Source organism: Triticum dicoccoides, chromosome 5B (assembly GCF_002162155.2).
Source record: "Triticum dicoccoides isolate Atlit2015 ecotype Zavitan chromosome 5B, WEW_v2.0, whole genome shotgun sequence".
Lineage (NCBI taxonomy): Eukaryota > Viridiplantae > Streptophyta > Magnoliopsida > Poales > Poaceae > Triticum > Triticum dicoccoides.
Genome location: NC_041389.1, coordinates 611,672,072 through 611,699,964, shown reverse-complemented (window position 1 = coordinate 611,699,964; position 27,893 = coordinate 611,672,072). Strand labels below are relative to the sequence as shown.

General features: G+C 43.3%; 1 protein-coding gene, 1 long non-coding RNA gene, 15 other non-coding genes and 2 pseudogenes across 20 annotated transcripts; all 19 read left to right on the top strand.

Moving 5' to 3' along the window:
* The first annotated feature begins 2,926 nt into the window (after nt 1-2,926).
* On the top strand, nt 2,927-4,984 carry LOC119312042. The gene is made up of 2 exons (XR_005151207.1): nt 2,927-3,018; nt 4,721-4,984. It is a non-coding gene; the product is annotated as an uncharacterized LOC119312042 (long non-coding RNA).
* Nucleotides 3,124-3,209, top strand: LOC119313499. The gene has a single exon (XR_005151779.1). It is a non-coding gene; the product is annotated as a small nucleolar RNA SNOR75 (small nucleolar RNA).
* On the top strand, nt 3,289-3,377 carry LOC119313516. The gene has a single exon (XR_005151794.1). It is a non-coding gene; the product is annotated as a small nucleolar RNA SNOR75 (small nucleolar RNA).
* Nucleotides 3,473-3,551, top strand: LOC119313510 (annotated as a pseudogene).
* LOC119313504 lies at nt 3,659-3,745 on the top strand. The gene has a single exon (XR_005151783.1). It is a non-coding gene; the product is annotated as a small nucleolar RNA SNOR75 (small nucleolar RNA).
* On the top strand, nt 3,865-3,951 carry LOC119313500. The gene has a single exon (XR_005151780.1). It is a non-coding gene; the product is annotated as a small nucleolar RNA SNOR75 (small nucleolar RNA).
* On the top strand, nt 4,007-4,073 carry LOC119313269. Its single transcript, XR_005151636.1, has one exon. It is a non-coding gene; the product is annotated as a small nucleolar RNA Z105 (small nucleolar RNA).
* LOC119313241 lies at nt 4,171-4,252 on the top strand. The gene has a single exon (XR_005151612.1). It is a non-coding gene; the product is annotated as a small nucleolar RNA SNORD18 (small nucleolar RNA).
* LOC119313271 lies at nt 4,364-4,430 on the top strand. Its single transcript, XR_005151638.1, has one exon. It is a non-coding gene; the product is annotated as a small nucleolar RNA Z105 (small nucleolar RNA).
* LOC119313239 lies at nt 4,528-4,608 on the top strand. Its single transcript, XR_005151610.1, has one exon. It is a non-coding gene; the product is annotated as a small nucleolar RNA SNORD18 (small nucleolar RNA).
* Nucleotides 4,985-10,597: 5,613 nt separating the features above from the next.
* Nucleotides 10,598-10,684, top strand: LOC119313520. Its single transcript, XR_005151798.1, has one exon. It is a non-coding gene; the product is annotated as a small nucleolar RNA SNOR75 (small nucleolar RNA).
* A 264-nt stretch (nt 10,685-10,948) lies between these two features.
* On the top strand, nt 10,949-11,035 carry LOC119313517. The gene has a single exon (XR_005151795.1). It is a non-coding gene; the product is annotated as a small nucleolar RNA SNOR75 (small nucleolar RNA).
* A 6,134-nt stretch (nt 11,036-17,169) lies between these two features.
* Nucleotides 17,170-17,256, top strand: LOC119313522. The gene has a single exon (XR_005151799.1). It is a non-coding gene; the product is annotated as a small nucleolar RNA SNOR75 (small nucleolar RNA).
* A 178-nt stretch (nt 17,257-17,434) lies between these two features.
* On the top strand, nt 17,435-17,521 carry LOC119313511. Its single transcript, XR_005151790.1, has one exon. It is a non-coding gene; the product is annotated as a small nucleolar RNA SNOR75 (small nucleolar RNA).
* Nucleotides 17,522-17,570: 49 nt separating this feature from the next.
* Nucleotides 17,571-17,637, top strand: LOC119313275. The gene has a single exon (XR_005151641.1). It is a non-coding gene; the product is annotated as a small nucleolar RNA Z105 (small nucleolar RNA).
* Nucleotides 17,638-19,220: 1,583 nt separating this feature from the next.
* LOC119313509 lies at nt 19,221-19,307 on the top strand. The gene has a single exon (XR_005151789.1). It is a non-coding gene; the product is annotated as a small nucleolar RNA SNOR75 (small nucleolar RNA).
* Nucleotides 19,308-19,368: 61 nt separating this feature from the next.
* On the top strand, nt 19,369-19,448 carry LOC119313521 (annotated as a pseudogene).
* A 113-nt stretch (nt 19,449-19,561) lies between these two features.
* LOC119313519 lies at nt 19,562-19,647 on the top strand. Its single transcript, XR_005151797.1, has one exon. It is a non-coding gene; the product is annotated as a small nucleolar RNA SNOR75 (small nucleolar RNA).
* Nucleotides 19,648-21,834: 2,187 nt separating this feature from the next.
* Nucleotides 21,835-26,919, top strand: LOC119312041 (2-hydroxy-6-oxononadienedioate/2-hydroxy-6-oxononatrienedioate hydrolase-like). Of its 4 annotated transcripts, none has more exons than XM_037587765.1 (5): nt 21,842-22,571; nt 25,595-25,687; nt 25,828-25,895; nt 25,974-26,112; nt 26,587-26,919. In XM_037587765.1, exons 1-5 carry the CDS (start codon nt 21,903-21,905, stop codon nt 26,665-26,667), a joined length of 1,050 nt encoding a protein of 349 aa, XP_037443662.1. In that variant the 5' UTR covers nt 21,842-21,902; the 3' UTR covers nt 26,668-26,919. The 4 variants fall into 4 exon arrangements, with proteins under 4 accessions (XP_037443666.1, XP_037443664.1, XP_037443662.1 ...); XM_037587766.1 differs by having other exon boundaries at nt 21,847-22,571; nt 26,590-26,919; XM_037587767.1 differs by lacking the exon at nt 25,974-26,112 and having other exon boundaries at nt 21,837-22,571; nt 26,590-26,919.
* Nucleotides 26,920-27,893: the final 974 nt, after the last annotated feature.

The window sequence follows — 27,893 nt, the reverse complement described above, 5'->3', positions numbered from 1 at the left end:
ATTATAGATACGACGGTGATGTATCACCTAGCCACATTCGAGCATAAATCCCCGTCCTCATCCCAGGTCAGAGAAAGGGCGTCCGCTATGCAGGCTACATGCCTGGCCAATCCAGACGAACCACTGCCACGATCTGAGCGCGACGATCTGACGGCAAAAGCTTGTAGTATGTGATCTTTGTGCACACCCTTTCACATGACAAGCTCGGGCACGGACGGGATGTGGCCGTGCACACGGTGTGAATACCCAGACCGGGGGAGGTGGTGTGAGGGTGCCTAGGGTTTGTCTCACTTAATAGACAGAGCTTGACCTCTCACACGACACGCCGAAGTGGTGCCATGAATGCGAACAACAAACTATTAAGCCTCGGGGCAGACCGACGCATTTCTGCACGGGGTCCTGCATGTTGGTCCAACATGCGAGTGCGTCTAGGCAGGCTCAAATCCGTCACACATAGGTTGGATATGAGGGATGCCAGACAGCCCGAACGTACAAGTTGGCTTTGGGGGGCCCGGTCGGGTAGCGTTTTTGGATCCGGGCAATGTCCAAGTTGTTCGTCTGGACATCAGGGGGAAGTGGCGTTATGGTTATAGGTGCTCTAATATGTCCACCCGTAATTGCATGATCACTAATATCTTGAAAAAAACTCAAAAAAGTATCTTAAAAACAATTTCTATGATATGCCAAAATACGACTTATAAAATGAACATGGACCAAATGCAGGGTAAACAAAACGAAGGTATGAACAATAGGATACAAAATTCTCGAAATCACTAATTAAAAGGTACCCATTTCAAAGGTCATTCTCTACCTTCTATGATGCTAACTAGAGCCGCAGTCCATGTATGTCACTTCTCACAATCTAGGAGTTTTTTTTTATAGATTTGTTTTTTCAAAATAGTTCATCTTTTGAACCATGCATCCAAACCCGAACCGTTTTCACCGTTGAATTTCTTGCCTCGAGATTCAAAACTAGATCCCATGTCAATGTTTCAACAAACTTTTTTTTCGAAAAAAAGAAAACCAAGAAAAAGTAGGAAACTGAAAGAAAAACGGTAATAAAAACCCAAAAAGGAATAAAAACCGAAGCCCAGAAGCATAGTTTCAGTTTAGCCTTTTTTAGGAAGCACGGGCTTTTCTTTTCCCTTTTTTCGGAGAAGCGCAATGTGTGCTTCTCACGCAAAAGGACAATCTGTGCTTTTCCCTTTTTTCGGAGAAGCATAATGTGTGGTTCTCACACAGAAGCACAAACTGTGCTTTTCCCTTTTTCAAGGAAGCATTGCTCTAATTTTCATTTTTTGGAAGCATAAATATTCTTCTCGCGGAAGCAAGGCTGCACTTTTCATGACCGTGTTTATTTTCTAGGAAGCACAACTGCGCTTCCCGGAGAAGCACATGTTGTGCTCCTCGCCCAAATGCGTTGCTTTCTGGAAAAAAAATGCCAAAATAAAGAGGAAGCCAAGCAAAAGCCCCAAAAAACCATATAAAATCCAAAAACATGTGCAAAAATAAAAAATAAAATCCCAAATATGCGCACAACACGCGACACGTGGCGGCGGTTGGATGCACGACACACTCAAATTCTAGTTTTTTTTACGGAGCGGTATATCATGGAGCTATCCATTTGGCTTGCGTTTTCGAAAGCGGGGCTAAATTTTAAGGAGCGAAGTAGTCCCATACAGGCCCCTGTGGCCCAAGGAAAGTTGCTCCCAAGTATTCTAGTCATCATCTCTTACAAATACATATGGGCCAAAGAGTTAAGGCCCAACTCAGCGCATCTCGATCTGAGCCGTCCACCCCTCTTGGTTAGGGTTCCTTTACGACCTCTAATAAGTACCACACGGGAGCCATCCTCGTACACCTCCGCCGCTGCACCAAGCAGATACGGAGACCCAATACGCCACTTCTCGCAATCTAGGAGTTTTTTTAATAGATTTGTTTCTTCAAAATAGTTCATCTTTTGAACCATGGGTCCAAATCCCGAACCGTTTTCACCGTTGAATTTCTCATGTTGAGATTCAAAACTAGATCCCAGGTCAATGTTTCAATGAATTTTTGTACGAAAAAAGAAAAGCAAGAAAAAGAAGGAAACTGAAAGAAAAACGGTAATAAAGCCCCCAAAAGGAATAAAAACCGAAGCCCGGAAGCATAGTTTCATTTTAGTCTTTTTAGGAAGCACAGGCTTTTCTTTTCCCTTTTTTCGGAGAAGGGCAATGTGTGCTTCTCACGCAGAAGGACAAGCTGTGATTTTCCCTTTATTCGGGGAAGCATAATGTGTAGTTCTCACGCAGAAGCACAAACTGTGCTTTTCCCTTTTTCAAGGAAGCATTGCTCTATTTTTCATTTTTGGGAAGCACAAATATTCTTCTCGCGGAAGCAAGGTTGTATTTCTCATGAAAGCAAGGTTGTACTTTTCATGACCGTGTTTATTTTCTAGGAAGCACAACTGTGCTTCTCGGAGAAGCACATGTTGTGCTCCTCGCCCAAATGTGTTGCTTTCTGAAAAAAAATATGCCAAAATAAAGAGGAAGCCAAGCAAAAGCCCAAAAAACCATATAAAATCCAAAAACATGTGTAAAAATAAAAAATAAAATCCCAAAGATGCGCACAACACGCGACACGTGGCGACGGCTGGATGCACGACACACTCTCAGATTCTAGTTTTTTTACAAAGCGGTATATCGTGGAGCTACCTCATTTGGCTTGCATTTTCTAGAGCGAAACTAAATTTTAAGGAGCGAAGTAGTCCCAAACAGGCTCCTGTGGCCCAAGGAAAGTTGCTCCCAAAAATTCTAATCATCATCTCTTACAAATACATATGGGCCAAAGAGTCAAGGCCCAACTCAGCGCATCTCGATCTGAGCCGTCCATCCCTCCTGGGTTAGGGTTCCTTTCCGACCTCTATAAGTACCACGCGAGAGCCATCCTCGTACACCTCCGCCGCCGCCGCAGCAAGCAGATACCGAGACCCAGTCCGCCTGCTGCGCCCCCGCCGCCACCTCCGCGATGAGGGCCAAGGTTCGTTCCCGATTCATCTCTACCTTTTGATCCGACTGCTCGATGTGATCTAGTGGTTCTCTCGGTAGCGCGCGCGCTCGGTAGTTGTAGTTGCGTGTTTGCGGTTCTCTGTGATGATGAAAACAGATGACGAGTCCGATGCAATCCATTCTATAAACCATGTGGACAATCGAGGCATTTGTCTGAGAGAACATTGGATTTTGTAGATGCAGCTTGTTCGTTTTGAGTCTAGATGCGTTTTGCATTGATGGGATTTTTTTTGTTTGTGGTTCTCCGTGATGATCAACACTGATTAGATGTCCGATACAATCCATTCCATTCAACCGTGGGGACAAAAACGAGGCAATTACCTGAGAGAACCAGATATTATAGTTCGATTTGCTTATTCTCAGAGATTCTAGGATGTAGTTTCTGTTCACTGAATTGATTTTCTTTGCGCGTGTTTGTTTGTGGTTGTCTGTGATGATTTAAACAGATGACGAGTCCGATGTAATCCATTCTATAAAACCAATCGAGGCATTTGTCTGAGAGAACTCTGGTTTTTTTCAAGCTTTTAATTTTGTGATTGCTGCTGTGTAGATGTAGGATAAGGTTAGATTTGGTTGGCCGCCTGTGTCACTCAAGTCAACTGGGCTATTGTTCTCTATGATGATGAAAACAGATGACGAGTCTGATGTAATCCATTCTATTACACCGTGTGGACAATCGAGGCATTTGTCTGAGAGAATACTTGTCAATGCCCCCTAACTTTGTCTTCTTCTTTCTTTGACGCAATTTCTGCATGTGTCTAAATTAGATTTGCTTGACTGCTGGTGTTCGGTACAATGTTGTTAGTGTTGTGTTTGTTCTCTGTGATGATTAAAACAGATGACGAGTCTGATGTAATCCATTCTATTACACCATGTGGACAATCGAGGCATTTGTCTGAGAGAACGCTGATTGCTTAGCTCGTTTTCTCCCGCTGTTTGTTTTGTGTATAATTGTGTGGTTGGCATGATGAGGAAGACAATTGCTGTCTGATCTATTTGATGATAAAATCCTCCTACTCATTCTGAATGTCAAACCGAATGCAGATCTCTGCTTTGCTTAAGTAGTTCTTTAGATATCTTAGCATAGTTGTTTCCTATTTGCCTTTGAAATCAGCTTTAGATTGGGATATGATGAAGAACAATTGGTCCGTGTTTCTGAAAATCATGTGATGATAACCAATGAAACACTCAAATCTTCTGATTCTAAATCACATGAACTATCTTTCCATTTTCATGATTGAATTGTTGTTATGTTCCTATGCATCTCCTAGAGTGCTCATTCTCCCTACTTTTTTTTGTATAAACAATTGCGTCGGTTGGCATGATGAGGAAGACAATTGGCGTCTGATCTATTTGATGATAAAATCCTCCTACTCATTCTGAATGTCAAACCGACTGTGATTCTATACTTTGCTTAGCTGGTTCTTCAGATATCTTATCATAGTTTTTTCCTATTTGCCTTTGAAATTGACTTCAGTTTGGGAAATGATGAAGAACAATTGGTCCGTGTTTCTGAAAATCATGTGATGATATCCAATGAAACACTCAATCTTCTGATTCCAAGTCACATAGTACCATATCTCAGTTTTCATATTGGAATTATTGTTGTGTTCCTAAGCATTTCCTGGAATATTTCTAGTGTTAATGAACTGTGCGGCTACTTTACTTTGCAGTGGAAGAAGAAGAGGATGAGGAGGCTCAAGAGGAAGCGCCGAAAGATGAGGCAGCGATCCAAGTAGGTGAACAACAACGAGGAGAAAGCTTAACCTTGTATCACTGCACCAGTCTGTTGGGATGATAGGGTCTTTTGGTTCCTGATATGTCTGGGTTGTTGTGATATTTGGGGGATGCCAACCCTTGTAACATGAGGATAATTATATGCTTTCCTTCCAAGGCTGGATATTTGGCTTAAGAAATATTATTGTCTATTTTTGATCTGTTGCCCTGCCTGTTCCTTCTTTTCTGGCATGCATCTGATGTTTTGAGTGTTATTTTAGTTTGTTTTGTTTCCATTTGCTTGTCGAAAGCATATTTACAACTGGAATTGCTATGAGTACTCAATCTGCCCCTACAACAAGCAGACCTCAGTACGGAGCTCTTCCTCTGCAGCTGTAGTTTTGTTTCAGGCGCAGATTGAAAGAGAGAAACAATTTTACAACTTCTCTTATCTTTTAGATGATCTCTTGGCTTAGTGTTGAGAGTCATTTTTCTCCATTCTAGGGGTGCTCTGTGCTTGTGATAAATCTTTAGAAAAAGAGAGATATGTGCAATCTTTCTCCTTTTTTATAAGGGGGCACATAGACTGCAGCCGGTGCTCCCATGCACTGTTTGAGTGCTCGAGGACGCGGCATACCCCTCAGAGGCATCTGCCCCTCGTTCGTCACAACACGGTCAGGCGCGAGGACGAGATCCACCGGGCCAGGAGTTGAGTCCGAGACCCACCTTGTTGCCACCCCCAGCCAGGTTGGGAGCAGAGAGTGATTGCTGCTGTGATTAATTTGCAGGTGCATTTCTTCTTCCCTTGTTAGCCCTGTATAAAAATGGAAAGTATCCCTCTCCTGATTGTCTGTATCTCTCCTTTGGCAAAATAAGGAAAGTATCTCTCTGTCGATTGCATGCATCTCTTACTTACCTGGACTAATTGATTTACTTATCACTAATTAACAAATTTGCCAAGGGTAATTCAGTCCTAACATGTCTATAATTTCGTGCCTTGGTCACCATGCTGAAAATAATACACCTTACATAATGGAAAGGAGGAAGTATTAGTTAGGGAAAATCTCCTCTTGTTTAACTGCACAGCGGTTACTTAGCACCAACCGACGCATCTCTAGGATGCGCCTGTACGAACCGTCGCGACTTGTGCGACGCATCTCTTCAAGACATATATAAGCTGTACTCTGTCTACCTCAAAATACAAGTTGAACCACTTCAGTTTCTTGAACGCATTCAAGGAGACATTTGTGGTCCCATCCAATCATTATCTGAACCTTTCCGGTACTTCATGGTTCTAATTGATGCATCTACATGATGGTCACACGTGTATCTTCTATCCACGTGAAACCATGCATTTGCCAAGATAATGAGGCAAGTTATTAAGTTACAAGCCCATTATCCAGAAAGCCAAATTAAGACAATTCGCATGGACAACGCTGCAGAATTCTCCTCACGTGCTTTCAATGATTATTGCATGGCCCCGTGGATTGAAGTTCAGCACTCCGTTCCATATGTCCATACACAAAATGGTTTAGCTGAATCATTGATTTAAATGATCAAACTCATTGCAAGACCTTTGTTAATGAATTGCAACTTGCCTACACGCTGCTGACTTGATACAATTGAGGCCTACTGCATATCACAGTACTTCCCCTCTACAATTGGTACGTGGAAATCCTCCTAGCATTTCCCATCTGCACAAGTTCGGATGTGCTGCATACATCCTGTTCTCACCACCACAGCGGACATCCATGGGCCTACATAGGAAATTGGGGATCTATGTGGGTTACAAATCGCCGTCGATTATTAAGTACCTAGAACCACTTACTGGGGACATGTTCACAGCCCGTCACGCTGATTGTATATTTAATGAGGAACACTTTCCGGCATTAGGGGGAGATTTCAAGTACCAGAAAGAATGCCCGTAAATTGATTGGAATGCTCAAGCCATTTCGTACTCTGATCCACGTACACAAGAGACTGAACTCCAAGTTTGGAAAATCATTAATTTGCAACATCTTGCAAATAACCTGTTAGATTCATTTACTGATCTAAAAGGTGTTACAAAGTCCTTAAATCTAGCCAGAAATGCGCCCGAAAGAGTGAAGGTACTAATAAAAACCACCCAACTCCCTATTCCTAAAAAGAGGGGGAGTAGTACGACCTCTGACCTGGAACAAGCTTCCAGCAAGCAACAAAGGAGATCGAGGAGAAAAACCCCGGAGTTAGTAAATGCAGGTCAGCTCAACATTGACAAACACCTTATGGGTAGTATACACCCGGTGGAAGGGCAACCTCCACAACCCAGCTTCAGTTTGCACACACTGGCTGGGCCATCGAAACACCTAGACTCACGCGTATTGGGAAAACATGAAGAGTCACTAGGGGTGCAGGAAATTTCCATCAACTATATCGATTCTGGAGAATCTTTCGACTGTAAGTCTACGACTGTCAACATTTATTTTGCTGAAAAAATTGCAGATATCCTTATGACTGATCATGATCCAAAGACTATCGTTGAGTGCCAAAAGCGCTCCCATTGGCCTAAATGGAAGGACGCAATACAAGCAGAAATTGCCTCGCTTAACAAAAGAAAGGTATTCACTAAAGCAATACCGACACCTCCCAATGTTTTTCCTGTCGGATACAAATGGGTTTTTCTCCGGAAACAGAATGAGAACAATGAGGTGGTGAGATACAAAGCAAGGCTCGTAGCGCAAGGGTTCACGCAGAGACCCGACATTGATTTCGATGAAACATATTCTCCTGTAATGAGTGGAACCACTTTCCGATACCTTATATCTTTGGCAGTGCAAAACCGTCTATATATGCAGTTGATAGATGTCGTGACCGCATATCTTTACGGGTCACTAGATTTAGACATGTATATGAAGGTTCCTGACGGAATCTCTATCCCGAATACAAGCGCAAAATGCAACATGTATTGTGTAAAACTTAATAAGTCAATATATGGCTTAAGACAGTCGGGACGGATGTGGTACAACCGACTTAATGAGTTCCTTCTACAAAAAGGCTACTCTAATAGTAGTGATTGCCCATGTGTCTATCAAAAAGTCCTATACAGGATTTTGCATCATTTCAGTGTACGTCGATGACCTCAACATCATTGGCAACACACATGACATTGATGAAGCACACAATCATCTAAAGATGGAATTTGAGATGAAGGATTTGGGTAAAACCAAAATTTGCTTAGGTATTCAATTTGAGCACCTCCCCTCAGGAATCATGGTATACCAAGCTGCTTATATCCAGAAAATATTGGAGAAATTCAATATGGACAAATCCTACCCATCTAAAACTCCCATGGTGGTTCGCTCTCTAGACGTAGAGAAAGATCCGTTCAGGCCAAGGGACGATGGAGAAGAAATATTGGGACCTGAGGTTCCATATCTTAGTGCCGTTGGAGAGCTCACATATCTTGCAAATTGCACGAGACCTGGCCTCGCATTTGCAGTGAATCTACTTGCTAGACATAGCGCAGCTCCCACCAAACGCCATTGGTCCTGAGTTAAGAATATCTTTTGATATCTCCAAGGCACAAAGGATCTTGGCCTATTCTTTCAGTTCCAGAGAAATCAAGACTCTAATATGATTGGATACGCCGATGCTGGCTATTTATCTGATCCCCATAATGCCAGATCGCAGTCCGGCTTTGTGTTCCTACATGGTGGAACTGCCATATCATGGAAGTCTTCTAAACAGACTCTGGTGGCAACATCTACCAATCATTCTGAAATAATTCCATTATTTGAGGCATCACGCGAATGTGTGTGGCTTCGTAGAATGATAAACCACATACAACAGTCATGTGGAATTGGTTCTATAGAATCACCTACCATTATCTACGAAGATAATGCGGTTGTGTTGCACAGATGCAAACATGATACATCAACAGTAATATCACTAAACATATTTCTCCTAAGTGGTTTTTCCCCATGATCTTCAGAAAAAGGGGGAAATAAACATCTTGCAAATTAAATCATGTGAAAATCTTGCTGATTTATTTACCAAGTCTCTACCAAATTCTACATTCCAGAAATATGTTCATGGAATTGGTATGCGACGACTTCGGGACTTGCAAGAATCAGGGGGAGTGTCTCCTTGAACTGTACCTGTTTGAAGTATCATATTACATTTCTTTTTCTCTGTGAATTTTATGTTTCAGGTTCTCGTCAAGAATATTAATGAAGAATTGTCGGAGAAGAATCCTTTGAGATGATGATGCAACCTGGACAATCTTTCAAGATGACGATTCTACCTGATGATCCTATGACGATTCTATATAGACAAGCATAGACTAGGGGGAGTGTTGTGATTAATTTGCATATATATTAATTAGGGAAAATCTCCTCTTGTTTAACTGCACGGCAGTTACTTAGCACCAACCGACGCATCTCTAGGATGCGCCTGTATGAACCGTCGCGACCTATGAGATGCATCTCTTCAAGACATATATAAGTTGTACTCTGTCTATCAATCAATACAAGTTTACTCTCAATTTTCTGAGTTCTAACAATTGCCACCCAGTCCTTGCATTTTTATGGCCGGTGAGAGCCAGGGATCCTCCAGCCCAACCGTCACGGTCGCTGGTGCCCTGCTTTGGCACAGGCCGTCCCGGGGCGTGTGTGCTTGTACTCGTTTATGTGGATCGAGACAAAGGGAAATACCGGACAAATACCAGCATAATCTAAGAAACGGGTGTAATTTTTCTAGGGCAAAAATGATCTTCTTTACAGGGGTGTATGTTTTACAGAGGGATTCGGCTGGAAACCGAAGTACCAACCAAGCGCTTAGCATCCAGGTTGCAGCCGACGCTCGCACATGCATCGGAGTTCGAGCGCTTGGGCCAGGATAATCTCATGCCTATATGGAATCATGACGGGCAAGCCATCCACTCTCGAGGACACACACTAAACGTCCTCCACACAACATCCACACCTTGTGACCAGGAACCAAACCAAACAACCTCAAGAATCATCATTGTTTGACATGTTTTCACGATGCCACTCATTCCCAAGCCGCCATGGTGCTTCAGTGCACCACATTCGCATCAACAAGTGATTTTTTCTTCACATGCTTACAACAAACAAAGGAGGCTAAAATGTGATGAGCAATGTGTTTGGTTAGGATCACAAACATTGTTAATCACGGGTCACAAGAATGCGTCCGTGCGTCGTGTGAACTGACTTCTAGAAAGGAAATAGCAAAGATGATACCATATACTACTTGTGGTCAAGTACTTGAGGTAATAACCTTGCACATGGCAAAGTTATTTTCAAGTCCCTCCCTGCAACTTTGATGGCTCAAGTACTATCGCAATTTATGAATGTCGGTAGGTGACTAATAGGAGAAGATATCAATCTATTACTATTTCATCACTAATTTTCTTGGGTTGAATCTATCATTTTGCTAGAGCTGTCAAAGAGATCATGCTCAAGGTCAGGGCCTGACATATTTCAAACTTGAGTCTGCATCACGGGCTTAGCTTAAATCCGATGTGACCAAATATCAATACTAACCCGTGGACACTTTTTAGACAATGGAAGGATCACTAGGATGAAGCATTCAATGCACACACCTTATTTTTGTATGTGTGTACATACAAATAGCAACCGTGCTACACGATGATATGCTAACCTTGAAAATTTCACTTAATTTAAACCACGGACAAGAAGCAACATATTTTGCTCTGTGGTTGCTACTACACATTAGATGTAGTGTGTGTGCACAGGTTGATAAGAGAAGATTTGCTAGGCCGCCCATGAGTCATGACATTCAAGTCAAATTGTCGGTATTTCTAGTGTTATTGTTCTCAATGATGATGAACAGATGTTAAGAGTCAGATGTAATCTATTATACTAAACCGTGTGGAATAATGAGGCATTTGTCTCGGAGAATACTTATTAAACTTGCCCCAGGCTTTTTTAGTCATTATATGTGCGTATGTGTTTTGCTTGACTACTCCCTCCGTTCCTAAATATAAGTCTTTTTTAGAGATTCCAATATGGACTAAATACGGAGCAAAATGAGTGAACCTACACTCTAAAATATGTCTATATACATCCGTATGTAGTTCGTATTGGAATCTCTAAAAAGAATTATATTTAGGAACGGAGAGAGTACTGGTGTTAGGTATAAATAGTTGATATTGTTGTGTTAATTCTCTGTAGCGATTAAAACATATGACGAGTGTGATGTAATCCATTCTATTAAACCATGTGTATAATCAAGGCATTTGTTTGAAAGAAGATGCTTAGTCTTTAACTTTGTGACTCCATTTTAGGATTAACTGTGTTGTTGGCACAATGAGGAAGACAATCTACCTGATGAAAAAAAATCTTCCCACTCATTCTTAAGTTCAAAACGATTGCATATATGCTCTCTTTCGGAGAAAGATTCATCTCACTCTTTCATTCTTATCACTTTTTGCCAAATACTGTGTTGTAAGATCTGCCCTTGTTTCGTTTACCCTTGCTTTCTATTTGTTCATTTAACCAATTGATCATCACGCAATGAGGCCGATCAAGTCTGAACACTCAATACTCATGCTTCCAACAATTATATGTTTTCTTGTCCTACTTTGTACTCTTCACATTTAAAATTATATTATACATTGTGTACTGATTTGTACATCCTTTTGCAATTATGTGCCGTGGAAGAAGAAGAAGAACATGAGGAGGCTCAAGAGGAAACGCCAAAAGATGAGGCAGCTACTCCAAAGGAAGCAAATTGCTAACTCATCAAACGTCAATAAGACATGTTCGCTCATCTCCCTTTGCTAGGGTATCCTAGCCAAAAAGACCACAAGAGTGAAGAAAAGTTTGAAGTAAAAAAATTACATCTTCTTCATGAGGAAGATTTTGGAGTGAAGCCTCAGATTTTTAATGTGCACTCCATACATCCTGTGATAGATGTTTTCCTGGGCCGCTCATTCCAAGCAACTTATAAACTAAATAAGGTGTGTGTGTGTGTGTGTGTGTGTGTGTGTGTGTGTGTGTGTACTTTTACATCACACATATTGTACCTCATGGATATGTGTGTGCTTTCTTATATATGGCCCAACCAAGTTGACGGCCAACCTTAATGTAGTATATTTCATGATTGAGCATGATATGTTCCTAACAATCTGTTCCAACAAACTAGCATGTACTAGAATCATAGAGCATAGATGAGCATGGAATTTAAACCTATGAAGTATCATAAGGTGGCTGGTCATATGTGAAATGAGTAGTAGTTTGATGGTTATATATTGAGGCACACATAGAGCAAAATATAGTTGGTAGGTGTCATAAAGTAGATTTATTAAAAGTGCTTTCTTATTGGAATATGTCAAAGTTATACATTTAGACTACCCCATGAACTATGTGGCTGAAAAGGCAATTGGTAGATCTCATCCCTCTTTTTTCATGAAATGAATGAGCTAGATATAGTACATGTGTCTTTGCATCAAATATAGACGCACATAACCACAAATTTATTATGTCGTCATAACCAAAGTAACAATACATCAAAACAAAATGTTGTAAGAATAAGAAAAACTACCAAACGGATAATTGTAATTGCAATGCATGTCCAAAGAAATCATCATACAATACACACATATGATGTATTTTATTAGTAAGCCCTAAGTAAGGTAGCTTTCAGTTGTTTAAAGAAGACATCGATTAAGTTCCAAAATTTTATTTCAGTAGCCAAGCTAGATAAAACCTGGAGGAATGATGAGGTTGCAAGTCCGACAATGACCGAGCTCTTGAGAAAATTTTGAGTTTGCATAAGGAAGGGTTGGCCTTGGTATATACCGCTAGCTGATGTTGGTGGTAGGGTTGTCTTGCCCAAAGGGGAAAGCCTTGCTCGAGTGACATAGGCATATGTTGACGATGTCGTTAGACATGCTTGAACTTTGCGGTTCTCCATGATGATGATGTTGGGGAACGTAGCAGAAATTCAAAATTTTCTACGCATCACCAAGATCAATCTATGGAGATTCTAGCAACAAGAGAGAGAGGGAGTGCATCTTCATACCCTTGAAGATCGCTAAGAGGAAGCGTTACAAGAACGCGGTTGATGGAGTCGTACTCGTGATGATTCAAATCGCGGAAGATCCGATCTAGCGCCAAACGGATGGCGCCTCCGCGTTCAACACACGTATAGCCCGGGGACGTCTCCTCCTTCTTGATCCAGCAAGGGGATAGAAGAAGTTGAGGGAGAGCTCCGGCAGCACGACGGCGTGGTGGTGGAGCTTGCAGTTCTCCGGCAGGGCTTCGCCAAGCACTACTGAGGAGGAGGTGGAGTTGGAGAGGGGGAGGGTTGCGCTAGGGGCAAGGGTTGCAGCTCCCATGCGCCTCCCCACTATATATAGGGGTGGAGGGGGCTGGTTTCTTGCCCTCCAAGTCCATTGGGGCATTGGAAAAGGTGGAGGAAAGAAACCCCATCATTTCCCTTCCCAACCGATTGTTCTCCCCCCTTTTTAGGGATCTTGATCTTATCCCTTCGGGATATGATCTTATTCCTTCTAAGGGGGGGATCTTGGTGCGCCTTGACCAGGGGTGTGGGGCCTTGCCCCCACTACCCATGTTCATGTGGGTCCCCCATGCAGGTGGGCCCCACTCCGGAACTTTCTAGAACCTTCCCGGTACAATACCAAAAAATCCCGAACATTTTCTGGTGGCCAAAATAGGACTTCCCATATATAAATCTTTACCTCCGGACCATTCCGGAACTCCTCATGACGTCCGAGATCTCATCCGGGACTCCGAACAACATTCGGTAACTGCACACTAATTCCCATAACAACTCTAGCGTCACGGAACCTTAAGTGTGTAGACCCTACCGGTTCGGGAATCATGCAGACATGACCGAGACAGCTCTCTGGCCAATAACCAATAGCGAGATATGGACACCCATGTTGGCTCCCACATGTTCCACGATGATCTCATCGGATGAACCACGATGTCAAGGATTCAAGCAATTCCGTATACAATTCCCTTTGTCAATCAGTACGCTACTTGCCCGAGATTCGATCGTCGGTATCCCAATACCTCGTTCAATCTCGTTACCGGCAAGTCACTTTACTCGTTCCGTAATGCATGATCCCGTGACTAACTATTTAGTCACACTGAGCTCATTATGATGATGCATTACCGAGTGGGCCCAGAGATACCTCTCCGTCACACGGAGTGACAAATCTCAGTCTCGATTCGTGCCAACCCAACAGACACTTTCGGAGATACCCGTAGTGCACCTTTATAGCCACCCAGTTACATTGTGATGTTTGGCACACCCAAAGCATTCCTACGGTATCCGGGAGTTGCACAATCTCATGGTCTAAGGAAATGATACTTGACATTAGAAAAGATTTTAGCAAACGAACTACACGATCTTGTGCTATGCTTAGGATTGGGTCTTGTCCATCACATCATTCTCCTAATGATGTGATCCTGTTATCAATAACATTCAATGTCCATGGTCAGGAAACCATAACCATCTATTGATCAACGAGCTAGTCAACTAAAGGCTCACTAGGGACATGTTGTGGTCTATGCATTCACACATGTATTACGGTTTCCAGTTAATACAATTATAGCATGAACAATAGACAATTATCATGAACAAGGAAATATAATAATAACCATTTTATTATTGCCTCTAGGGAATATTTCCAATAGATGAATACACTGATGAGTCTGATGCAATCCATTTAGTTGAATTGTGTGGACAATCCATTCATTTGATGATAAAATCCTCCTACTCATTCTGAATGTCAAACCGACTGCAGATCTGCTTTGCTGAGTTAGTTCTGTAGATATCATAGAAAGTTGTGTCCTATTTCAATTTTAAATTGACTTAAGTTTGGGAAATGATGAAGGACAATTGGCTCGTGTTTCTGAAAATCACGTGATGATATCCAATGAAACACTCAATCTTCTTATTCCAAGTCACATGCTGCTATATCTCAGTTTTCATATTAGAATTATTGTTATGTTCCTAAGCATTTCCTTGAATACTACTAGTACTCCCTCCGTCCGGAAATACTTGTCACATAAATGGATAAAAATAGATGTATTTAAGAACTAAAATACGTCTAGATACATTCATTTCGCTGACAAGTATTTCCGGACGGAGGGAGTACTAATGAACTCTGCGGTTACTTTACTTTGCAATGGAAGAAGAAGAGGATGAGGAGGCTAAAGAGGAAGCGTCGAAAGATGAGGTAGTGATCCAAGTTGGCAAACAACAAGGAGAAAGCTTAACCTTATATCAATGCACCAGTCTGTTGGGATGATAGGGTCTTTTGGTTCCTGATATGTCTGGGTTGTTCTGATATTTGGGGGATGCCAACCCTTGTAACATGAGGATAATTATATGCCTTCCTTGAAGGCTGGATATTTGGCTTAAGAAATATTATCGTCTATTTTTGATTTGTTGCCCTGCCCATTCCTTCTTTTCTGGCATGCATATGATGTTTTGAGTATTATTTCAGTTTGTTTTGTTTCCATTTGCTTCTTGATTTACAACTGGAATTGCTATGAGTACTCAATCAGTCGCTCGCGTCTGTAGTTTGTTTCAGGCGCAGAACAATTTAATATCTTCTCTTAGCTATGAGGATCATTTTTCTCCGTTCTAGGGGTGCTCTATACTGTACTCCCTCCGTCCCAAATTACTCGTCGCTGAAATGGATGTATCTAGAACTAAAATACATCTACATAGATCCATACGTGTGACAAGTAATTTGGAGAGTACTTGTGATAAATCTTTAGAAAAACAGAGATATATGTGCATTCTTTCTCCCCTTTCTTACAAGGGGCTTTGAGTGCTTGAGGACGCATCACATACCAAACATGCTCATCTGCCTCTCGTTCGTCTTGCTGCCACCTCAGTGGGGACTAAGATCCCAGCGGGGCCGCAAGAACCGATAGATAGCAAGCGCCGCGTCACTGAGCTATCGCCCTCCCGAGCGCTCGTCCTACCACAACACGGTCAGGCGCAAGGACGAGATCCACCGGGCCAGGAGTTGGAGTCTGAGATCCACCTTGTTGCCACCCCCAGCCAGGGTGGGAGCAGAGAGTGATTGCCATCCAGTCCTTGCATCTTCGATGGCTGGTGAGAGCCAGGGATCCTCCAGCCCTACCGTCACGGTCGCCGGTGCCCTGCTTTGGCACAGGCCGTCCCGGGGCGTGTGTGCTTGTACTCGTTTATGTGGATCGAGATAAAGGGAAATACCGGACAAATACCAGCATAATCTAAGAAACGGGTGTAATTTTTCTAGGGCAAAAACGATGATCTTCTTTACAGGGGTGTATGTTTAACGGAGAGATTCGGCTGGAAACCGAAGTACCAACCAAGCGCTTAGCATCCAGGTTGCAGCCGACGCTCGCACATGCACCGGAGTTCGAGCGCTTGGGCCAGGATAATCTCGTGCCTACATGGAATCATGTCGGGCAAGCCGTCCACTCTCAAGGACACATACTAAACGTCCTCCACACAATATCCACACCTTGTGACCAGTAACCAAACCAAAATGCCTCAAGAATCATCATCGTTTGACATGTTTTCACGATGCCACTCATTCTGAAGCCGCCGTGGTGCTTCAGCGCACCACATTCGCATCAACAAGTGATTTTGTCTTCACATGCTTACAACAAACAAAAGAGGCTAAGATGTGATGAACATGTGTTCGGTTAGGATCACAAACATTGTTAATCATGGATCACAAGAATGCATCCGCACGTCGTGTGAATCAACTTCTAGAAAGGAAATAGCAAAGATGATACTATATACTACTTGTGGTCAGGTACTTGAGGTAATAAACTTGCACAAGGCAAAGTTATTTTCAAGTCCCTCCCTGCAACTTTGATGGCTCAAGTACTGTCGCAATTTATGAATGGCGGCTGCAACTTTGATGGCTCAAGCACTATCACAATTTATGAATGACGGTAGGTGACTAATACTAGAAGATATCTATCTATTACTATTTCACTAATTTTCTTCGATGGAACCTATCATTTTGCTAGAGCTGGCAAAGAGGTCATGCTCAAGGTCGGGGCCTCGGATATTTCACACTTGAGTGAAAATATGGTTCACCGCCATAGGCTAGCTTAAAGCCAATGTGACCAAATATCAATACTAACTCGTGGACACTTTTTAGACAATGGAAGGATCACTAGGATGAAACATTCAATAGCAACCGTGCTACACGATGATATGCTAATCTTGAACATTTACTTAATTTAAACCGCCGATAAGAAGCAACACATATTTTGCTCCGTGGTTGCTACTACGTATTAGATGTAGTGTGTGTGCACGTGTTGATAAGAGAAGATTTGCTAGGCCACCCATGAGCCATGACATTCAAGTCAAATCGTCGGTATTTCTAGGGTTATTTTCTCTATGATGATGAATAGAGGTTAAGAATCCTATGTAATTTGTTATACCAAACCATGTGGAATAATGAGGCATTTGTTTGGGAGAATACACATTAAACTTGCCCCAGCCTTTGTTTATTTTTTTAGTCATTATGTGTGCGTATGTGTTTTGCTTGACTACTCCATCCGTTATGTGTGCATATTGGAATCTCTAAAAAAGAATTATATTTAGGAACGAAGGAAGTACCGGTGTTAGGTATAAATAGTTGATACTGTTGTGTTAGTTCTCTATAGTGATTAAAATATATGACGAGTGTGATGTAATCTATTCTATTAAACCATGTGGATAATCAAGGCATTTGTCGGAGAGAACATGCTTAGTATTTAACTTTGTGACTCCATATTAGGATTAAATGCGTTGTTGGCACAATGAGGAAGACAATTGTTGTATGATCTACCTGATGATAAAATCTTCCTACTCATTCTGAAGTTCAAAACGACCGCATATATGCTCTCTTTCGGAGAAAGATTCATCTCACTCTTTCATTCTTATCACTTTTTGCCAAATAATGTGTTGTAAGATCTGCCCTTGTTTCATTTACCCTTGCTTTCTGGTTGTTTATTTAACCAATTGATCATCACGCAATGAGGCCGATTAAATCTGAACATTCAATACTCATGTTTCCAACAATTATATGTTTTGTCGTCCTACTTTGTACTCTTCACATTTAAAATTATATTGTACATTGTGTACTGATTTGTACATCCTTTTGCAATTATGTGCAGTGGAAGAAGAAGAACATGAGGAGGCTCAAGAGAAAGCACCAAAATATGAGGCAACTACTCCAAACGAAGCAAATTGCTAACTCATCAAACATCAGTAAGGCATGTTCATTCATCTCCCTTTGCTAGGGTATCCTAGCCAAGAAGACCACAGGAGTGAAGAAAAGTTTGAAGAGAAAAATTTACATCTTGTGCATGAGGACTATTTTGGAGTGAAGCATCAGATTTTTAATGTGCACTCCATTCACCCTATGATAGATGTTTTCCCGTGGCCACTCATTCCAAGCAACTTATAAACTGAATAAGGTGTGTGTGTGTGTGTGCGTGTGTGTGTGTGTGTGTGTGTGTGTGTGTGCGTGTGTGTGTGTGTGTGTGTACTTTTACATCACACATATTGTACCTCATGTCGATATGTGGTGTGCTTTCTTATACATTGCCCAACCAAGTCGACGACCAACCTTAATGTAGTAGATTTCATGATTGAGCATGGTTTGTTCCTAACAATCTGTTCCAACAAAGTAGCCTGTACTAGAATCATAGAGCGTAAATGAGCATGCAATTTAAACCTATGAAGTATCATACAGTGGCTGGTCATATGTGAAATGAGTAGTAGTTTGATGGTTATATATAGAGGCACACATAGAGGAAAATATAGTTGGTAGGTATCACAAAGTAGATTTATTAAAAGCGCTTTCTTATTGGAACATGTCAAAGCTATACATTTAGACCACCCCATGAACTATGTGGCTGAAAAGGCAGTTGGTAGATCTCATCCCTCTCTTTTCATGAAATGAATGAGCTACATATAGTACATGTGTCCTTGCATCAAATATAGACGCACATAACCACAAATTTATTATGTCGTCATAACCAAAGTGACAATACATCAAAAGCAAACTGTTGTAAGAATACGAACAACTACCAAATGGATAATTGTAATTACAATGCATGTCCAAAGAAAGCATCATACAATACACACATATGATGTATTTTATTAGTAAGCCCTAATTAAGGAAGCTTTCAGTTGTTTAAAGAAGACACTGGTTAAGTTCCAAAATTTTATTTTAGTAGCCAAGCTAGATAAAAACTGGAGGAATGATGAGGTTGCAAGTCCGACAACGACCGAGCTCTTGAGAAAATTTTGAGTTTGCATAAGGAAGGATTGGCCTTGGTATATATCGCTAGCCCATGTTGGTGGTAGGGTTGTCTTGCTCTAAGGGGAAAGCCTTGCTCGAGTGACATAGGCAGATGTTGACGTTGTCTTAAGACATGCTTGCTACTTTGTGGTTCTCCATGATGATGAATACATATGACGAGTCTGATGCAATCCATTCAGTTGAATTGTGTGGACAATCAAGGCATCTGCCAGAGAGAACATTGAATCATGTAGATGTAGCATGTTGCTCTGTACTAATCAAATTATTTTTGGTTTTGGTCCTATGTGATGAAACACCGATTAGATGTACGATAGAATCCATTCCATTAAACCATGGGGACAATAGAGGCATTTGTAGAACACCGATCTATTTTGTTACTTCTGCTCTTTGAGTAGACTTAGTCTTGATAAGATTCGATTTGCTTGGCCGTCTATGCCAGTCAAGTCAACCCGTTGATATTTATGGGTTTATTTCTCCATGATGGTGAACGCAGATGAAGAGTCCATGCAATCCATTGTATTAAACCGGGTGGACAATCGAGACATTTGTGTGAGAGAGTATGTTTAGTTTTTAACTTTGCTATTCAATTTTAGCTTAATTGCGTCATCGGCATAATGAGGAAGATAATTGTTCTTTGGTCTATTTGATGCTAATATCGTCCTGCTCATTCTGAATGTCAAAATGACTACATACGTTCCCTCTTTGTAAAAAAGGTTCATCTCATTCTTACAATCTTAACATTTCATTTTTTGAATATTGGATTGTAAGATATGTCCTTGTTTTCTTCACATTTGTCATTGTTTTCTTTACTCTTGCTTTTCGTTTATTCATTTAACTGGACGGTCAACACACAATGAGGCAGATCAAATCCAAACACTCAATCCTCACGTTTCCAACAAAAAGACTACATGGTATTGTTTTCCTACCGTGCATGGTTTACATTAAACTTGTGTTGTACATTGTGTACTGATAAAGCATCATATGGTGTGTACTGATAAAGCGTCATATGGTGCATCAACACTGTTAGAAGGTTAGGATATGGAGAGATAATTAGTTCCCAAGAGGGAATCTGAAAGTGATTGGTAACATGGTGAGGTTGGAGAAGGGTGTCAGATCGTATTGATCCAATGACTAAGAGCTAGAGAGCGCAACTTGTAAAGGAAATTATAACCATGCTTGACCTTGAGAGGGTCTTAAAGCTTCGTGTCAAAAAACTATGGGGTATGATGTTCTTTCCTGACACCCTAAAAAGTCCTGATGGTTCACTCTCCGCGACGCCTATCTCAAACTAGCTGGTGACCAAGAAGGGTCCAGCATTGCACATGATGGAAACCGGAGGATGTGGGCTCACATTTGGTGTGCACAAGTCCCTCGGCATATCCCTATCTTCGCTTAGAAGCCCGCTGTCCGTCTAATTTGACCGATGCAAGCACACACCAAACACCTTACCTCAATGTTCTATTTGCGGTGTCCAGGCTACAATGAGTACCATGCCTTTACGGTAACATTTAGTGATCAGTGGAGGACCAGGCTGCAGATCATGGCTAAGCAACATTGTGGATGATTTCCATCATTTTGCCGTTACAACTTCAAGGATTAAGGTTTTCAAAATTCGTCGGCGGGACAACGGTGTTACCCATTAACTAAATACAAATATAATTGGAAAAATATCAGGTGTTACAGAAGCTTAGGTGCTACCATGATACGTACTCCTTTGAGCCGTTGGATTTAAGATCTAAGGGTGACAACCATGCTCTTGGACTTGCACGTAAATATAAGATTTTTCAAGGGTTTTGCTTCAAAGTTGCAGGAGTTGTGCCAATGACACGCGAGCTCGTATCACATGAGCATCTAAGCTCCTGTATCACCTGATACTCACTCAAATACAATTTGCTGGATTACTCTCAGCGAAATGACATGTTGCTCAACATGTGTTTTTTTGTTCAAACCATATCAAGGAATAACTAGGTGTTTCTATCTCCATGCTTACCTATGTGGCGTGTTTACCCATGTGCCGCAACTATTCAACAAAAGGATTACTAATTATTTGCCTCACTCTTAGGTGGTTGTTTTCTTTCTCCGATGCATTCGTGAAAAGTTGTATGCTCGCTACCATAAAAAAGGGTAAAATTAGTATGCAATTGGCGGCTGGAGTTCGCCCTTGCATGCTGTCTAATCAAGGCTTCTTCCCATCTTCATATGTACAGAATTTGGAGTAGTTAACTATGCTGGTGACCATCAGTAAATAGGAGTACTGCATTTCTAATGTGGATTAGAATTTTCCTTATATGGATTAATGTATTTCCTTATATATAGGGGACCAAATATTTTTGACCCTGATAAGTGTCGCACGCGTGGCACGAACACATGGTAACTCTGAACGTTTTCTATGGCAAGTTTAGTGACGCGAGGATGAAAACTTTAGTTATGAAGTATGGCAACTTCCTTTTTGATAAGAAGTTTCAGTTTTTTTTTGTTTGTTTTTAATTTTCAGATGGCAATTTTAGTTGTAACTTCATGCCACATATGTGTCATTTATCATTTGGAATATTTTTTTGGTCGGCTTTACCGAAGCGCTAAGGAGCGGACGCGGCTTCCTAAACAGGTCCTCATTGTATATACATATATTTATTTTTTGCTTTTTTTCCGCGAATACGCAAGGTGCGTATCATTTCATTGATACTGAATAATCGAAAAAACGTGCAAGGGAAGTCGTTGCCCGCACGAGGTTATGCTGTCAGGTTCCCCAAACAGACCAAGCAGACTTCAGTCCACCAGCCGATACGGCAGATCCCCGGCCTCCGGCGACCGGCATGCCCGCGCCACCACCGCCGGCTGGCGGACGGCGGCGGTGGAAGCACCGGCTGAGCCCCACGCTCGCGCGGGACCGCTGCTACGCCCGCGCTTTCCGCTCCGCCGGCCTCCGCCAGGCCGCCGTGCCGCTCCCCGACGGCGCCGTCGTCCACTTCTGGCTCCCGCGCCCCGACCCGGCGCTCCACCCCGTCCTCCTCCTCCACGGCTTCGGCGCCAACGCCACCTGGCAGTGGGCCCCCTTCCTCCGCCCGCTCATCGCCGCCGGCCTCGCCCCTTTCGTCCCGGACCTCGTCTTCTTCGGCAACTCCGCCTCCCCTGCCGCCGACAGATCCCCCGCCTACCAGTCCGCCTCCGTCGCAGCCGCCATGGCCGCCCTCCCCGGCGCGCCGCAGAGGTACAGCGTCGTCGGCGTCAGCTACGGCGGCTTCGTGGCCTATCACCTCGCCCACGCCTTCCCCGCCGTGGTGGAGCGGCTCGTGCTCGTAGCTGCGGGTGTTTGCCTCGAGGAGGCCGACCTGGCGTCCGGGCTGTTTGCCGTGGACGACATCTCGGAGGCGGCCAGCGTGCTGCTGCCGCAGCGGCCGGAGGATCTGAGGAGGTTGGTGGAGCTCACCTTCTGCAAACCGCCAAAGTTCATGCCGTCCTGTTTCATCAGGGATTACATCAGGGTAGGTAAAACTCAGTGACCTGACAACTAAATTAGCTTCATTTCGTTGTGCTGCATTGTTGCGTGATTGAGATTGTTCACCGATGATTAGCTCGGGTGCTGGAGCTTAGAACTTGTGAATCAATTCATAATTACTACCTGCGGCTCTATAAGTCAAATTACATAGAAAAAAATTGCCGCGCCTATTGGTTGAATTGTTGAATGTCAGGTGATCTCTATTAGTTGCAATTTTGACAATCAGAGGAATTCAGCAATTAGTCGGTGTAAGCTCCTTAGGATACGATGCTTAGTTTTTTCTAATACATATGACATCAAATGATTCTCCCCCACCCTTTTCCCAGCCTCATGGAAAATGAAAACAGGAATGCACATTGTTTTAGCACGGATACAGGAAGCAGCCTCTGCTGCTAAATGTCGCAGCTCATAGATAAAACTAATAGGCCATATAAACGGGGTCTCAGCTTTGACGGACATAAGAATCCATGAGTTGCTCAGCCTTGCCTTCATGAAAATAAATACTCCATCACATTTGTATTCGCTAATACTCCATATGTTATTTTTTACCTGATATTTTGATTTCTCAAAGTCTTGAAGATGCTACTTTGACCATTACATTCTACAACTTCACACCGTTTTTGTAAATATACTGGTGGTGAAGTTCAGAAACTTTGACAACAAAGATTCTTGGATGATATGAACAAAACAACACTAGCATAACAGCAATAGCGACATTTCAGCTAATCTAGCTGGCTCCCCTCCCCTCCCTGGCTGCTCCCGCGAGCGCCGCCGGGGGGGAAACCCTAGCCCGCGGTGCGCGGCCCCCTCCTCGATTCTCCCTCCCCTCGCCGCCGCCCCAGCGTGCTGGCGGGCTAAGCCCGGCCAGATCGGGCGGCGGCGGGGCCTCTTCCTCCCCCGCGCGGCGCTGGATGGCGCGGGCCATCCTTGTTGGGCGGCGGCGCGACGCTGGCCCAGGGCGCGGCGGCGCGGCGACGGTGGCCCGCGACGGGGGCGCGGCTTGCTGGCGGCGGCGCGGGTGGCTGGGACGGGCTGGGGGCGTGCCCTGCTTCCGGCGGCGGCGGCGTTTGGGCGCGGCCCAGATCCATCGTGGCTGCGACTTAGGTGCTCTGGGCCCTTGTGGTGGCGGGGCTCCGGCTCGCCGCAGGTGGTGGCCTGCTCCGGTGGCTGCCCCTGCTGCAGCGCTCCCTGGTGGTGGTGGACCTGCCGGCCCCCGGCCGATCCGGCGATGGCAGGTGCTGCGGGTTGCGCTCGGCGGGGATGTGGGCTACCACGGCGTGGTGGTGGCTCATGGCGGTGGTCAGGATCGTCTCACGGCGGCGGCTGGACTTCTTCGGCGTCGGCCCGTTGGTGAGCGGCCTGTGGAGAGCTTCAACCCCTCTTCTCGATGCTCGGGCGCAATCTTCGTCAGTGGGATGGCCCTCTCCCTGCTGCGACCCATCGCTAGTCCCGTGCTCGGGCAGCAGGACCGTGCTCGTCTCGCGCCCGGCAGCAGGACCTCCTCGTCTCGCGCCCGGCAGCAGGACCGAGCCCGTCTCGCGCCCGGCAGCAGGACCGAGCTCGTCTCGCGCCCCGCAGCAGGACCAAGCTAGTCTCGCGCCCGGAGCTGTAGGACGAATCGATGGACTTGTGTGCCCCGGGATCTGATCGTCTCGTCCGTTGGGGTAGCGGCGGGTGTCGGTTGTGGTGGTTCCTAGGTCTTGGATTCCTGGGCGGCGGCCCTGGTGGTGGTTGCACGGTGCTCACGGGCAGAGCCCGTCGCTTGGTGCTGCCCGATGGTCATGGCCGTGTGGGCGGCGTGGTTGTCGGGGTGCGGCGTTCGATGGCAGTGAGTATTGGCCGGGGTGAAAACCTGCTCTTTCTTCGGACAGACCGGCGGCGGCGTAGCTCGTTCCCTTCTTGAAGGCGTCGTCGCGGCTCTCATTGTCTGTCGTGTGGCTCCGGGGGAAACCTTGATCCTCGGATCGGGCGGTGGCGGCGCTCCCGTGTCGTACCCTTCCTGAAGGCACCGTCTTGGAGCCCACGGTTCGTCGTATGCGGCTGCATCTCTTCGTGGTGGGTGTTCACTGGTGGAGTCCCGGTTGCTTGTGTAGTGCTGGGGGTCGTGTTGCTGCGCTCAGCGCCTATGTATCCCGCCTTGGGTGTGTGCATGTGTTGTGGTGGTGTGCGTCTGTACCTGGATGTTGTTGGTCATTGCTTTGTTTATAAAGCGGGGCGAAAGCCTTTTTTGGTAAGATTCTTGGATGTCAAGTGAAAATGATCAGACATAGCAGTTAAGATCAATGGTGCATTGAAAATATCAGTGCAATCTTATGATTTTAATCACGTTTTCTTTGAATTTCACAAACTTGTTTAGTTATTCTATATGATTTTACCCACTGGTAAGGTCTCATTTGTTGGAACGGAACCTCATCAGTTATCATTATCACACAAACAGAAAATTAACTGAAGGAAAGATGATAATACAAATATCTTTGGTAAAATACCAATACCATGCGTCAATTCTTTAGGCAACCAAGTAATAAACAACATTTTTGACACGATACTCCTATATCTAGGCTGCTAATTTATCGTCTTGTAGAATACTATCAAACTAAGTATTAAGCTCTACACCAAGCAATTAAGAGAGACAACGACATAAATCATAAATGATACTGATGTGGCAGTCTTAGACCCATCATCATATCGATCTTGTGTCATAATGACAAATGAAGCTCACAGAACCAAAACGTTACATCATAACTCCAAGTTAAGTAGCTTGCCTAAATAATTTAATGTCGAAACGTTCAAGTGCAGCATTTTTAATGTCAAGAACATCTACGAAGTTTCTTAGATTCACTTCGTAGTTCCTACTGCACTTCTTGCTGTAATTCCGTTGGTAGGTTGTATTGGTTAAGTTTTGGAAATCAAATGCATACATTATTTACTTGTTTACACATTTTTGTGAGTGCTTTTACACTTATTTAATTCTGCTATGCTAGTACCTTTATACACATTCCATGTTGGCAGGTTATGTGTACTGAAAATGTGAAAGAAAAGAGCGAGTTGTTATATGCCTTGATCAGTGGTAGGAAGCTTTCGGACCTTCCTAAAATTAACCAGGTATTGATTCACATTTTATATCTTGTATTGTTCAATGGAAGCACACAAGTTGATGCCTGTCGTCATGTTTTTGGTTCTTCAATTATTATTTTACTTAACTTTTAATAATATTTGTGTCACATACTATGTGAATGTGGCAGCAAACCTTGATAATTTGGGGAGAGCAAGACAGGGTTTTCCCATTAGAACTTGGCTTGCGATTGAAAAGGTTTGTCTAGTTACAACTTAAACTTTTAACGTATGCAAGCCTTCTATCTCAATGCAATTAACATTGGCGTAAATTCAGACATTTGGGGGATACATCGGAATTAACAATCGTCAAGGATGCTGGCCATGCCATAAACCGTGAAAAGCCTGCAGAGCTTTGCAGACTTATAAAGAACTACATCATCGATCCCTCGGTCAAATACCGGGATGATCGCAAGGTACCAACCCTGCTTTAAATAAACATAATTTTAATAAGAAAACTGTTGCCCATCATACCACTAGTGATTGCGCACATGCAATGCACCTATTGACTAGTAATGGCATATTAGGATCAAAATATTCCAAGTTACTACTCGATTAATACGAATTAAAAGGAACATGTTGCAAGCACATGGAATTCATACATATTTACAATTACATCAAATATTCACTTAAATCGGCAAGTTAAAATTTCCATGTGTTCTTCTGTGGAAATAATTCACTGTGTATGAGTCGTCACATAGTTATAATGCTCCTTTTCTGTCTGATAAACAAGACGACGGCAACTGAAAAAGCAATATTTCAAAACCCAATATCTGGTAGAAACCACCCACCCGGTTATCAAATGCACATTCTCGAAGCCATCTAAAGAAAGTTTTCTCTGCTGTTACTGGCCTTTTGGAACCTCTGAGGAACCTTTTTCTATTTGTTAGCAGGGATGTTGGAAGTTTGCGTTAAGAAGGTTTGCTGGATCGAGCCTGAGGAAGGTGGACTCAAGCCGGCCACTGATATAATGCACATATATATTGACTTGTATACCACGTAAAGAAATTCCGACTCTCTCGTCCGTGTCTGTCTTGACATTGATAACGGGTAAGTGTTACCACCAACGTATCCTAAAGTCTGCAGTGTGAATTGTGTTGGAGTGCTGGTCGCACTGAACCTTAAGGGCCTGTTTGATCATCCATTCAATTTGTATAGAGAAATCATGTGTTCTTCGTGTGGTGCAACCAAACAACTATTACTGACTTATGTGGGATTCCAAATGCCATGACGTCCTATTCTTGCGGGTTTTCTATTTTGCATTTTACGAATCCTGCAAATGAAAAGGACCTAAATAAGAAGCAAGGTCAATCAGGCCCAACCTATTGACATCATTCTCTGAATTCAACTAGTTTATATATTTGGTTGCTGGCTTTATGTCGGATAGAAGGGGTAAACTGACGCTGGGTTTAATATTTTCTTTCTGAAGAGGATTTGATATATTTATAGTCCTCTGTCGACCCAACTCAGCAAGAATTCGTGCCATGGTGACTGTGGTGGCCTTCTCTGTAGGAGGGGCGATCCAGATAGATTGTAGTGTTTGACTCCAGTGTGTACACTGCAGCCCCTAGACAAACACATTTACACTATTCCTCCTGAACCAGTCAAGACAAGGCTTGCCAAGTTGTGATTCTCTCTGCATCGGCAGGAAAGAATTGTTAGGCGGACTCGCTCCCACCGATATCCAACCAGCCACGGAATTTTGGCATTTTCAGGACCAACTTATTGCCTTACGAAAATCGGCACCAACATGTTGGCTTACCCTTTTAGGACTGTCGTTTTTTCCTTTTCCATTAAGAACAGGACAGTAGCAATAGAATCTCAAATTTGTTCATTTCTCTCCATCACATCCAAACTACCACTGTATTTGGATTTCTCATGAGTAGTTAACACTCAAGAATGTTGTATGAACTATACTATGGTGTACAATACTTTCATGGAGAATCAACGAATGTGAATAAAAACATATCGATATGGGGAAAAAATTGTCAACATGAAAGAGTATTCTTTTTGATACACAATGGGAGTTCTATTTGTAGCTAACAATGAAGAGAACCAATGAAGAGGAAATAGAGAAAACACATGTGGAAAAAGAGCTAAGAATTGGAGAAAACTAGAACTAGCAAAACAAATTATGGGTGGAACCGAGGCTCTACTCGAGATCTTCTACAAAGCTGGAAGTGAAGAACTCACAGCA

Excerpts from the sequence above, each read along its gene's own strand:
- LOC119312041 (XM_037587765.1), top strand. The coding sequence starts at position 21,903 with ATGCCCGCGCCACCACCGCCGGCTGGCGGACGGCGGCGGTGGAAGCAC. Across the intron at positions 22,572-25,594 it reads TCATCAGGGATTACATCAGG|GTTATGTGTACTGAAAATGT; the intron begins GTAGGTAAAACT and ends CCATGTTGGCAG. Across the intron at positions 25,688-25,827 it reads ACCTTCCTAAAATTAACCAG|CAAACCTTGATAATTTGGGG; the intron begins GTATTGATTCAC and ends TGAATGTGGCAG.